General features: G+C 60.3%; 3 protein-coding genes across 5 annotated transcripts; 2 read left to right on the top strand and 1 right to left on the bottom strand.

Annotated features, from left to right (window-relative positions):
* Positions 1 to 53: 53 nt before the first annotated feature.
* Positions 54 to 2,750, top strand: PGAM1 (phosphoglycerate mutase 1). The gene is made up of 4 exons (XM_005481176.3): positions 54 to 363; positions 727 to 1,001; positions 1,502 to 1,682; positions 1,776 to 2,750. Exons 1-4 carry the CDS (start codon positions 69 to 71, stop codon positions 1,943 to 1,945), a joined length of 921 nt encoding a protein of 306 aa, XP_005481233.1. The 5' UTR covers positions 54 to 68; the 3' UTR covers positions 1,946 to 2,750.
* A 535-nt stretch (positions 2,751 to 3,285) lies between these two features.
* On the bottom strand, positions 3,286 to 5,610 carry EXOSC1 (exosome component 1). The gene is made up of 8 exons (XM_005481177.3): positions 5,466 to 5,610; positions 5,137 to 5,252; positions 4,911 to 4,985; positions 4,251 to 4,339; positions 4,005 to 4,038; positions 3,838 to 3,888; positions 3,675 to 3,759; positions 3,286 to 3,537 (listed from the first exon to the last, which is right to left on the bottom strand). The coding sequence occupies exons 1-8, from the start codon at positions 5,494 to 5,496 to the stop codon at positions 3,431 to 3,433; spliced, it is 588 nt and encodes a 195-aa protein (XP_005481234.1). The 5' UTR covers positions 5,497 to 5,610; the 3' UTR covers positions 3,286 to 3,430.
* ZDHHC16 (zDHHC palmitoyltransferase 16) lies at positions 5,594 to 11,376 on the top strand. Of its 3 annotated transcripts, XM_026799758.2 has the most exons (11): positions 5,596 to 5,719; positions 7,560 to 8,084; positions 8,284 to 8,478; positions 8,666 to 8,754; positions 8,964 to 8,992; positions 9,194 to 9,327; positions 9,548 to 9,595; positions 10,165 to 10,250; positions 10,523 to 10,646; positions 10,719 to 10,789; positions 11,127 to 11,376. In XM_026799758.2, exons 2-11 carry the CDS (start codon positions 7,848 to 7,850, stop codon positions 11,239 to 11,241), a joined length of 1,128 nt encoding a protein of 375 aa, XP_026655559.1. In that variant the 5' UTR covers positions 5,596 to 5,719; positions 7,560 to 7,847; the 3' UTR covers positions 11,242 to 11,376. The 3 variants fall into 3 exon arrangements, with proteins under 3 accessions (XP_026655561.1, XP_026655559.1, XP_026655560.1); XM_026799760.2 differs by having other exon boundaries at positions 5,594 to 5,719; positions 10,523 to 10,789; XM_026799759.2 differs by lacking the exon at positions 9,548 to 9,595.
* Positions 11,377 to 11,675: the final 299 nt, after the last annotated feature.

Genomic DNA, 11,675 nt, shown 5'->3' with positions numbered 1-11,675 from the left:
TTACTGAGTGTCGTGACGTCACGGTGACGCCACGCCCTGAAGGTCGCACCGCCCTTCGCGGCCGCGCCATGTGGTACGTGCGCCTCCGCCTGGCGCGCGGTCAGCGCATGCGCCTCCCCCTTCCCACGGGCGGTGCGCGGGGCGGGGCGGGGCCGAGCGGGGGCGTTAATCGCGCGCGGCAGCGGCGTGAGGAGCAGCGCGCCCCGGTCCCTCTGCCCGCCATGGCCGCCGCATACCGCCTCGTCCTCGTCCGCCACGGCGAGAGCGCCTGGAACCTCGAGAACCGCTTTAGCGGGTGGTACGACGCCGACCTCAGCCCCGCCGGGCAGCAGGAGGCGCGGCGCGGTGGCGAGGCCCTCCGAGGTACCGGTGGACCAAGGAGGGGGTGCCGGCCAAGAGGGGGGTCGCGGGGGACGGGGGAATGGGATGCGGCCTAATGCGGCAACATCGAGTCTAACGGTGTTGGTTTGGGGCTCGCTGATGCTGGGCGAGGGCCTCCAGTGCCGGGTCGGGGGTTCAGTGCTGCTGGGAGAGTCGTAGGTACTTCAGTGTGTTGGTTCTCCGGTACCGCTCGCGTCCTGGCCGCCGCCGCTTTCTGTAAAGACGAGGACGCGATCGGTACCGGTGCGGTGAGGCCGCCGCCCTTGCCCTTTTCACCGATTGCATAAGGCCGGCCACTCACCTTCCTGGTCTTCCCCCGCCTCCCCCTTTCCCCGTATTTTCTAGATGCCGGCTATGAGTTCGACATCTGCTTCACGTCGGTACAAAAACGGGCGATCCGTACTCTCTGGACCGTACTGGATGCCATTGATCAGATGTGGTTGCCCGTTATCCGGACCTGGCGCCTAAATGAGAGGCACTATGGGGCTCTCACGGGTTTGAACAAGGCTGAGACAGCAGCAAAGCACGGTGAGGCGCAGGTCAAGATCTGGAGGCGCTCCTATGACATCCCTCCGCCTCCCATGCAGTCTGACCACCCCTTCTACAGCACTATTGCAAAGGTGAGATCTATTGCTTTTTTTAACTGCCTTGCTAAGAGTCTCTTGAAAGTTACCTACAGCATGGCCTGGCTTCCTGTATAAGGTCTCCTGTGTCTCTCTTGTGTTATCTGGGGCTGTTTTGCATGGAGATGGTAGACTTCAGGCTGAATTTATCCTGCTTCCTTCCTGTGGAGTTGAACCCCTGGGCATTGTACAGACAGATCCAAAGAAGAGGGCATAATATCTCTGTTAATCATTAGTACCATGACCCATTCATGAATGTTTGATCTGATTTCTTTGCCTAGATAGGCAATGTATGACTTTTCCCAGGAGGGCTCATGGCCCTGTGGCTTGTTGTAGCCACAAACCTCAACGGCACTTTCTTGCTTCCATGCCTGACTTTGCTTACACATAGTGAGTCCTCAGATAGAGAATCTGGGGGAGAGACAGAATCTTGCCACCTTCTTCCCACACTGGCTGGGGGGTACTGGGCTGCTGTGTGAGCGTGGCTGTTCTCCCAGGATCGCCGCTATGCCGACCTGACAGAGGACCAGCTGCCAACGTGTGAGAGCTTGAAGGACACCATTGCCCGGGCTCTGCCTTTCTGGAATGAGGAGATCGTCCCACAGATCAAAGAGGGCAAACGAGTCCTCATTGCTGCTCACGGCAATAGCCTGCGTGGGATTGTCAAGCACCTGGAAGGTAGGTCACCCCTGAGGGGCATCCCAGGGACCCCTCCTTCCCCAGCTGCCGCTGTGGGAAGGCGCAAGAGTGACGGCACTGCTGTGTTTGCAGGCATGTCAGAAGAGGCCATCATGGAGCTGAACCTGCCCACTGGCATCCCCATTGTCTACGAGCTGGACAAGAACCTGAAACCTGTCAAGCCCATGCAGTTCCTGGGGGATGAGGAGACTGTGCGCAAGGCCATGGAGGCCGTTGCTGCTCAGGGCAAGGCCAAGAAGTGAGGGCAGGCAGCAGAGCACCACGTAGTAGAGCCCCCTGCCATCCCCCACCCCTCTGTTCACACCCCCACAGTTGTAGGAACTCGGAGCTGTGGAGCTGGAGGTGCTCCCCACGGTTAGGCCCATTCCCTCAGAGCAGGCTCTCCTCTGCAGATAGCCTGGGGGCCCTGGGGCGAGGGCTGGACATGGAGGTCTGGTGTGAAAGGGAGCCCTGTCTCTGCCAGGCAGTGACCCCACACCTGTCCATGCTGTGATCCCAATCCTCAGACCCTGTCTGCAGAGGGAGAGGCCAAGCAATCCCTTGCCATGCCAGGCTCCTTCTTTGCTTTGCATCCCTGGCAGCTCTCATCACCTGTTTACTGTAGTTTTGTCACTTTAGTTCTCCTGGGAGCAGTGAGGCGAGTGCAGTGCTGGCAGTGACCAAGGTGGGTACCCCATCCCCTCGTGGGTGCAGGCACAGTGACTGGGATGCCACTGGAAGGTTGTTGTGTTTTGGTGCACGTGGTACAGCACCCCAGGGTGGTGCTCACGACTCTGGGCCCAGCTCTGCCAGCCTCTGCTTTAACTATACTGCCTTCAGACAAGGGTGAGGGAGGGAGCCTGTTGCCTAGAGGTCTGTGTCTGCACCATGCTCATCCTGCTGGTGAAGCAGGTGCTGTTGTGTCCCACCCCTCATGTGTGTACGTGGCCTGTCACTGTGGCCTCCCCCCTGCCGGTGTCGTGAGCCTGGGCTTGCACAGGATCAGTGTAACTGTCCAACCATAGCAGCTGTCTTGTTCCAGTTCAATAAAGGAGTAATGCGCAATAAGGAAGTGTCCACGTGTCTCTGGGCCATGTGGGTTCCATGCTGCCAGCACGTGCACATGCAGCAGTCACTGCTGGCCACACACATGAGTGTGCAGAAGCTGTGCCAGGCTCAAGGAGCAAAGCTCAGCTCTGCAATCTCTGCCCGACAGGGTGATACCCTGCCATGCTCTGGTTTTTGGGCTCTGTGTGTGCCACACCCTCGTTCCAAAGGGCAGGGCATGCATTTGTGGCCTGAGGAGATAATGTACCCAGGTTGTTCTCAGCCACAGCCCACACTGGTTAGTGGTGTGCTGAGACAGGCTTTGCTCCAAGCTTGATTCCAGTGTGGGGAAACCAATGGTGAGGTGAGTGCCCTGGACGGCCAACCTAGTGCTCTGTGCTGTTCATGTCTATCACTCCCCTTCACCAGCACCGAAAATGTGCTTCCTTCTGCCCCTGGTGCTGTGGAAGCTGTTCCCTCAGCTGCTGTGCTGCTGCAGACCAGAGTGCTGTAGATAGCCCTGGCTTCCACACTGACTATAAGGAACAAAGCAGGAAGCTCTCAAAAAAAATTTATTATCCACAAGTGGCAAACCTGTCCTTGCCAGTGGAGGCCTGGCTGAAGCTGGGAAGAAGGTGGGAGCCCAGGGGCTGCTCTGGCTCCACAGGCCCCAGTGCTGCAGCCCCCTGCCCCCTCTGGTGTTATGTCTGCAGGAACTGGGGCTGTACCCGGGCCACCTTCCGGAACTCCTTGGTGTGTGTCCGTGGGCACTGCATCTCGCACCAGCTGATGGGCACCATCTGCACCCCTGGGGACACAACATGTCAGGGCTGTTCCTTCCCAAACTTGCACTCCTCCATGGGGAGAGGGAGGCAACTGCATCAGCTGCCCTAAGGCAGGGATGAGGCAGCACTAGTTCATCCCAAACCCTGTCTCTGTCCCTACCTGCCTCACTGCGTGCCACCACCACGCCCAGCTCGTTCTCTGCTGTGCTCAGCAGGTAGTTGGACTGGGCATCCCCCAGGGAGATCTGGTTGGACAGGGGTTAAGGGAAAGACTTCCACAGGGGAGCTTGAGCCAACCCACTGTCCCTGAGGGGGAAGGATACAACTTTGGCCAGGACGATGTCACTGGGGCGGAAGCTCTTGTACACTTCTACCTGCACAGGAGAGAGCAGGCAATGCCACACAGCGCCAGGCTGCTGTCAGTGGGGGCCCCACAGGCAGAACCTGGGGGCAACGGGTATGGAATAGTTCCTGGCAGTGCCTCACTGACCTTATCCTTCTCTGTGGCTCGGATATCTTCTTTCCTGAAAAAGGAGATGGGGGGATCTGAGTGCCAATGAGCACAGACGACTCAACAGCCTGTGGCAGAAGCTGTCCCAGCCTCCCTGGGCACTCAGCGGGACCTGCTGGACACCAGCCCAGTGCTCAGGGCAGAGCTCCAGCTCAGGGCAGCCAGCTGCACTGCCCACCACAGCCTTCCTCCCCCTAAAGGGAGGGGATCTAACCTTTTCCCTACCGTATGGTGCCTCGGAAGGTGGATTTCAGCGGCGTGGAGCCAACATACAGGATGTGGACCTTGGCAAAGCGAGAGTTAATACTGCAGACCTGCATGTAGGAAAAGGGGACTCAGTGGTCCAGGCAGGGAAAGGGCAAGGAGCAGGCAGGGCTGCACGGGGAGCTCAGGTCTCACTTGGCCTCCACCCTGTCACCAAGCAATGGTGGGACACCTGGCAGCAAGCCAGGCGAGGAAGATTATACTTGTGCAATTTGAGGCACCAGAATAAGGCTGAGACCTGCAGTGATCCCAGTCCCTCTCCTGCCACCAGGAACATAAGAAAACTAATCCCTGGTCTGTGTCATCCTTTCTACAAGCTGCTTGAGGCACTGACCAGCATGTTCCCTGCCCCAGAAAAAGTCATGGAAGGAGAGCAAAGAAAATCGTCCCCTCAAGCCCACTTCAGCCTCAGGGCAGGTATCCCTCATGCCAATATTCACTTTCTTTCTGAGGGACTCAAGGGAGCCCCTGGGCTGCCCCTGCCCTGGTGGGAGTTGTACAGAGGGGACTAAGAAGCCCAGGGATTCCTCACCCCACCCTATCCGTGTGCAGGAACGAAGTTCAGTAGGAGCCAGAGTCGAGGCCCATGCAGTTTGTCAATGCAGCGCTCCAGTGCCCCACCTTGCATGTCACCACAGCCCCCACGTTGGGCAGGAGCTGGGACTCGCTGTCTCTCACCACCGACACCACGGGCAGCTGCAGGGCAAGACACGAGGGTCAGCACAGGATCACCAGCCGAACGCCATCGGAGTCCGACAGTCCATCGCAGCCCACCAGGGAAGCTGTGCAGCCTGGGGACACAGCACTCAGCCCTGGGGAGGAGCAGCCGTGCCGAGGCCGCGCTCACCTCGTTTTCCTCATTCTTTCTCTCCAGACAGCCCGCCAGCGAGGAGAAGATGAAGCCATGACGAGTGTAGGTGCCGCTGCCAGCCGTGGCCTCCTCCGTGCTGCACAGCCGCTCACCTGCGACACAGGGGCTCAGGGGCTGCCGGGGATCCGGGCCCGGACCGCTCCGGGCACAGCGCTCGCTCCCAGCCGGCCTAGTGCAGGGCATCCCCGGGACAAACTCCCCCGCACTGCCTCGTCCCCTGCTCCTCTCCTAGGCTACCGCGTCCCCTTCCCGGGCAGTAGCAGCCCCAGCCCCAGGAGCCCCGCACCGCCCCGGGCCGCACTCACCAGGGACGCAGTAGCGTGCGGGAGGCGCCATGCCCGCTGCCGACAGGGCATCACCAGAAAGCCCTCACCCTATTGGTTCCAGACTTCAAGGCTGCCCTGTAAGCTTCGCGGCTATTGGTTCTCGCCTACCCGGAGTGAGGCTTGCTGGGAACTGTAGTCCGGTGACGGCAGCCGGTGCTCCCGGCATGCCGCGCGCGGGCGCTGCCCGTGGGCCGGCGGGGCCCGGGCATGGAGGCGGCGGGCGGCGGGCCCAGGTCGGCGGCGCCGGGCGGGGGTGTCAGGGCCTTGCCAGAGGCTGTGGGCTTGTGGGGGCTGTGGCTGCCGTGGGGCTGGGCTGGCTGGGCGGTGATACAGAGGCGCTGTGGGGCGGGGAGCGCGGGGGCTAGCAGGCGATGGGGGATGCTCCGTGTGCTGTGGGGCAGGAGGGGCCTGTGCGGAGCTGGGAGACCGTGGAGTCTGTGGGGTCTGTGGCCATAGGGTGCGCTTAGGATGGGAGGCAGCGGGGGAATGCTGCTGATCTGGAGGGGCCGGGATGCTGCGGGGCAGAGGAGCTGGGGTTTCGGGGCTGGACGCGGTGGGGCTGCAGGCGTGGGCAGCCTCTGAGCATGGGGCTGAATGGCGGAGAGTGTCCTGGCGCTGTGGGGCTGGGCGCTGTGGAGCCACCGGAGGGTGCCACAGCGCTGCGCCTGGGTGTCCAGGCCTGGCAGGGGAAGGCCTCCTCTTTGCCTGGGCTGGGGCCAAATGCAAGGATCCCCATCCCCGGCTGTGAGGTTGGCAGTGCTCTGGTCTGTGCTGGGGGCTGCTGTCCCATTCCCCTGGGCTCGGTGCCCCGCGGGGATGTGGGGACGGCCATGGACAGGGCGAGGGCTGGATCCCAGTGCCCAGCTGGGCAGGGGAAAGTTTCGTGACTCTACTGGAGCCTCATGTCTGTGGTTGTGCTGCTGTCTTCAGGCAGCTGCCTGGGACAGTGGGTCTTGCTCTGGAGCAGGCTGGCTGCCTCCCCTGTGGGTTCTCTGCCCAGCAGCTGCTGCTGTTGTAGGTGAGGAAGCTTCTTGGGGAGCAGGAAGGTGCTGTGTCTTCGGAGGAAAGGGCTGACCTCAACATCTGCTTCTGGCAGTATTTTGTTTTTTACCACATTGACAGCAGAGGGATGTGCGCCACCAAAAAGCTGCATGTCAGGAAGTTGTTGCTCCACTTTGCACCTGCTGAGTGTCAAAGAAAAGCTCTTGGCAAACCAAAAGGGAAATGTGGAGAAAAGAGTGATGCAGTCATTTGCATATCCCACCTGTCCCATACCAGGGCAGGAGCCATGCCTGTGACCTGGAATGGGCTGCTGGGTCTGGGGTCCTCATATCCAGCACATCCCAACCTTGGGGTCAACCCCACATTCCTCAGGCAGGGTGGGGGAGAGCCCTGTCTCCTTTAGGCTCTGGATGCTGCAGCTTCTGCCCTCACCCTCCCTGTGCTCCCCAGGGGCTGTGTTGGTGGGCAGAGCAGTGCAGAGAGATGATCCTGCTGGATCATCTGAGCTCTGGCACCAGAGCCTGGCACCAGGCCAGGGCGAGTGCTTGGCCCAGGCTCAAAACGTGCCTTGGCAGGACCCTGGGGCAGCCTTGCTGCTTAATATTGATGGGTATTGCCTGCACGGGTGCCTGGGGGCCCCAGCCCTGCAGATCGTTTTCCCATGTGCTGGGCCAGATCGGGTTCCTCGTCACTCCCAGCAAAGCTCTCAGGCAGGACAAGGGGCTCAGCAGGCAGGGGACCACTGGCCAGGGGCTGTTCCTGGGCCTCTCATTTGCTGGTGTCTGGCACTGTTCAAGGATCCAGGCGAGGAGAAAGAGGAAGTGTTGGGACTCTTGGAGTGAGGTTGGGAGGGCAGCCTCTGCAACTTGGTCCAGAAGTTGAGGTGAAGGGAAGTAGCATCCTTCACTTTAAGGAGGTACTAGGGGAGGAGGGGTAATCCTTTACTGGCTCCTCCACATTTTCCTTGTGTGGATTCCCCTGTTCATGAACATGTTGGGAAGGGCTGAAATCATCCTGGAAATGGCCCAGCATGCTGGATGTTCATGCCTTCTCTGGTTTCCTTTGAGTCAGACTCTCCGTGTCACTCCCCCGGCCCCCTCCCCGCTGGGAAAGACGAGATGGGACCAGAGAGCACCTGAGCCCAGATGCTGAGGGGCCTGTGCCCCCTGCTCCGTGCAGAGAGACATCCCGGCGACAGCGGCCCCGCAGCCTGCGGGAGCTCAGCTTCTCCAGCTCGGCATCCGCATCCTCGGCAGCTCAGGGGGCTGCACTGCCAGCACCAGCGCGTCAGGGACGGCCAGGCAGCAGGGTGGCCTGCCCACGCCCAGCTCCTGTCCCCCCAGGCGTGGTGTGGCAGGGATGAGGAGCCGGCAGCGGATGTTTGCCGCCGTGATGCGCCTGCTGCTCAAGTGCCTGCGCCTGGGGCGGCGGCGGCGCTTCAGGCTGCTGCGGCAGCTGGAGCAGCTGTGGCACTACGGGCACCTCTGCCTCCGCTCCCTGCTCTACAACTCCTTCACCAACGGCGATGTGGTGCTTGACTCTCTCTTCGAGCCGGTGTACTGGCTGGTGGACCATGTCACCCGATGGTTTGGTGTGGTGAGTCCCCCTCTGGGGCACGGTGCACGTGGTGCTGGGGCAATGGGCTCAGGGCTGCCTGTGCTTCAGGCCGGAAGTGAGCTGGGACCTCAGTGTGTGGTTCAGATTGGTTTCCTCTGGCTCTGTCCTGCCTGTGCCTCTTCCCAGGCAGCAAGGGGCAGGTGCTGCCCACTCCAGTGACCAGGTTCCTTTCCTGTAGGTGTTTGTGGCACTGGTGATCGGGCTGACGAGCTCTATTGTGGCCATCGTGTACATCTGCCTGCTGCCCCTCATCCTGCAGACCTACACACCTGCCTGGATATGCTGGCACCTCGCCTATGGACACTGGAACCTCATCATGATTGTCTTCCACTACTACATGGCTATCACCACTTCACCTGGGCACCCACCACAGGTGGGGCACCAAGGGAGCTGCAGATGGTCACTGGGAACAGCCTGGTGATGTTGTTACAGGACGCCTCTAAACTGGGAAAGCTCGCCTGGGCAGTGCAGAGTGGGGAGGCAGTGGGGCAGCACAGAGGAGAGCAGGAGTGTGAGATGCAGCGTTTAAGATGCACAAATCTCTTCTGATCTGTGTACAGGCCAAGAACGACCTCACTGGTGTGTCCATCTGCAGGAAATGCATTGCCCCTAAGCCAGCTCGCACCCATCACTGCAGCATCTGCAACAGGTAGGACACCCTCCCTCTGCCTGGGGCAGCCTTTGGAACCCTGTTCCTCACCCCCTGCCTGCCCCAGTGTGAGACAGAGGCCCTTCTCCTCTGCTCTGCCCCCTCCTTGCCCTGTCGCTTGTAGCCTGTGGGTCTGGGGGGTGCCTGTCCCCTCCCAAGCACACCCCTTGTACTGGCTCTGACACTGGCACTGGTCTCCTCTCTCCCAGGTGTGTGCTGAAGATGGACCACCACTGCCGTATCCTTCTGCAGTACTAACCAGTGGCACACTCCTGGGGGGAACCAGCGCTGTTTCCCCCTTCTCTCCCAGTCCCTTCTCTCGAGGAGACAGCCAGCATAGGAATGGGTGATGGGAGCAGGGCCCAGAACTGCCCTCGTCCATGGGCTGGGTTTGGACCCATGGTCTGTTAGAGTTATGTACCTTTAACCCCAGAGGCAGCCTGGCTAAACAACTGTGTGGGCCACTACAACCACCGCTACTTCTTCTCTTTCTGCCTGTTCATGACCATGGGCTGCATTTACTGCAGCATCAGCGGCTGGGACATGTTCCGGGATGCCTACGCAGCCATTGAGGTGAGCAGCTTCTTCTGCCACGCACCAAGACTGCCTGGCTGCCCCAGGCTGAGCTTGCAGAGCAAGGCTGGGCCAGCCCCAGCCATATACTGACTGTGCTTCCCCTCTTCCTCCTCCTGCAAGGCCCCCAGCTGCTCTGGTCCTGTGGGGTGTGAGGGGAAGGGTCCCTGTCCCGCTCCTCTGAGACACATAACTGGTGCCCTGTTTTCCATCCCCCTAGAGAATGAAACTGCTTGAGAAGGAGAGACTGCAGGTGGCTGCCAACCAGGTGGGACATCCCTGCCCCCCAGCTGCTCCAGGCAGTGTGGAGCAGAGCTGCTGTGCAGGCTGGGTCCTGCTTGGGACTCCGTTCTCAAGGAGCACCCCACATCAGAACCAGCCCCCATGTTCATCTCACATGTCAGAGAGCTGGGGCTGGTCAGGCAGCTCTGCTGTGGACAATGCCTCCAGCAGCTTGGGGTCTGCCTCTGCCCCCAGCTTCCAGGAGCTTGGGTTGGTGACAGCTTCTTGGCATGCTCAGGCCATGGTCTCCTGGTGAAGCTGCAGCACTACATACACATCTCTCCATGACCACCAGCTGCAGTGTCCTGACCAGGCCCTTGGCTGCTCCCTGCCCCCTTACCTCCAGCCCACTGTTCCTTACACCTGTGCCAGCTCTGGGTGTTTGTCTGTCTGTCTCGTGGCTATCCCAGCTGCCTCCCCCTCACCTTGGCTGTTGCATTAGTTCCAGCTGCAGTCCTTTCTTGCTGTCCAAGAAGGGGAAGGATGCAGAGATCCCTGTCTGGCTTCAAGCTCTAAAGCAGTTTGGGTAATCCTCCCCATCTGGTCCTTTTTCAGACATACTACCAGACCCCACCACCCACCTTCACCTTCCGCCAGAGAGCTTTCCACAAGAGCGTGGTCTACCTCTGGGTCCTGTGCAGGTGAGGGGGCCCAGGGGCTGGGGAAAACAGAATGAAGCCTGTGACACTGCTTGCCATCTGCCTGCCTGTAGCTGGGCTTGCTCACTCTAGCACAGAGGTTGCTGCCCTGCCACCCTTTGGGCCACAGAGAAGGAGAGATTTTGTCTCGGTCACAGGAGATTAGAAAAGCTGACCCACTTGTGCAGCTGTGGGGAGGCAGCCTCAGCCCCCGCCAGCTGCAGTGCCAGGGAAGGAAGGACTGTGTTCCACCTGCTGTCCCTTGTCATACCTAGCTCGGTGGCACTGGCCCTGGGGGCCCTGACGCTGTGGCACGCTGCCCTCATTACTCGTGGGGAAACAAGCATCGAGCGGCACATCAACAGAAAGGAGAGGCAGAGACTGCAGAAGAAGGGCAAGGTGAGCAGAGCCCACAGCACGGGGACTGGCTGGGGCAGAGCCAGACGTGATGTGCCTCTCCCTGTCCTGCAGGTCTTCAGGAACCCCTACAGTTATGGCAGCTGGGATAACTGGAAGGTGTTCCTCGGTGTGGATGTGCCAAGGTAAAATCCTGGGGAAGCCCCTGCCTGAGAAGGTGGTGGCTCAGCAGCCCTTGGGGTTGTAGGGACAACAGGGGCTCTCCTCGGGCTGCTGGGGGAGAGGACAACAGTGAACATTGATCCACACTGCACTGGGCTTTGTAAGGTGTGGAAGATGTGGACGTCATTGGCCTTGTGCCTCAGGAGCCCTGTCTGGTGACAAGGTGGCCTGCCCAGCACACCTTTGCCAAGAGAATCTGAGCTGAGGAGCTCAGCAATTGTGGCAGCTCAGGATATGGCTCCTCAGAGCTGAGAAGCACCAAGACTTCACCTTTTGGCTGTGGCCTCACTTTCCCCACAGGCACTGGCTCACCCGTGTCCTGCTGCCCTCTCCTCACCTGCCCCACGGGACAGGCCTGAGCTGGGACCTGCCTCCGTGCATGACGGAGCAACGCGCGCCACTCCTGGCAATCTGAGGCCCTGTGCTCTGGAAATCCCTTCCTGCAGGCAGGGGAACCCACTCCACCACTGCAGCTTCCTTTGGCCAAAGTGCCTGGCAGAAGGCTGGCACATATCACTGACTGGAGCCAGGGCCATGGGGAACTCTTATGGACAGCGTTGGTGCCTGGACACCTGCCCTCTTGGCTCTTGGTGGCTGCAGGCAGCCCACGGGCAAGGTGGCAGAGCTGCTGCTCCCTGCTCCAGCTGGATGGTGCTGCCCTCATGAGCACAGGTACGGGCCAGCATTGGCCCAGCTCAGCTCTCTGAAGGGCTGGGCACAGAGGATGGCACCCCCAAGTGATCCCCGGGGAGTCTTTTTAGGACCATCTATTAAATACTGTTTTTTTTTAAGGGAGTCTGTTTTTGTTATCTTGTGGGGGACATGGACTTCTGGGGATGGGAGAAGAGG

The sequence above is a fragment of the Zonotrichia albicollis genome, chromosome 7 (assembly GCF_047830755.1).
Source record: "Zonotrichia albicollis isolate bZonAlb1 chromosome 7, bZonAlb1.hap1, whole genome shotgun sequence".
Classification (NCBI taxonomy): domain Eukaryota; kingdom Metazoa; phylum Chordata; class Aves; order Passeriformes; family Passerellidae; genus Zonotrichia; species Zonotrichia albicollis.
Note: the sequence above shows the minus strand (reverse complement) of the source record. Positions and strands in the feature narration are given on the sequence as shown.

Excerpts from the sequence above, each read along its gene's own strand:
- EXOSC1 (XM_005481177.3), bottom strand. The coding sequence starts at position 5,496 with ATGGCGCCTCCCGCACGCTACTGCGTCCCTG. Across the intron at positions 4,039-4,250 it reads ACCTTCCGAGGCACCATACG|GAAAGAAGATATCCGAGCCA; the intron begins GTAGGGAAAAGG and ends CTCCTTTTTCAG. Across the intron at positions 3,889-4,004 it reads GAGCCACAGAGAAGGATAAG|GTAGAAGTGTACAAGAGCTT; the intron begins GTCAGTGAGGCA and ends TCTCCTGTGCAG.
- PGAM1 (XM_005481176.3), top strand. The coding sequence starts at position 69 with ATGTGGTACGTGCGCCTCCGCCTGGCGCGCGGTCAGCGCATGCGCCTC. Across the intron at positions 364-726 it reads CGGTGGCGAGGCCCTCCGAG|ATGCCGGCTATGAGTTCGAC; the intron begins GTACCGGTGGAC and ends CGTATTTTCTAG. Across the intron at positions 1,683-1,775 it reads GATTGTCAAGCACCTGGAAG|GCATGTCAGAAGAGGCCATC; the intron begins GTAGGTCACCCC and ends CTGTGTTTGCAG.
- ZDHHC16 (XM_026799760.2), top strand. The coding sequence starts at position 7,848 with ATGAGGAGCCGGCAGCGGATGTTTGCCGCCGTGATGCGCCTGCTGCTC. Across the intron at positions 8,479-8,665 it reads CACCTGGGCACCCACCACAG|GCCAAGAACGACCTCACTGG; the intron begins GTGGGGCACCAA and ends ATCTGTGTACAG. Across the intron at positions 8,755-8,963 it reads CACTGCAGCATCTGCAACAG|GTGTGTGCTGAAGATGGACC; the intron begins GTAGGACACCCT and ends CCTCTCTCCCAG.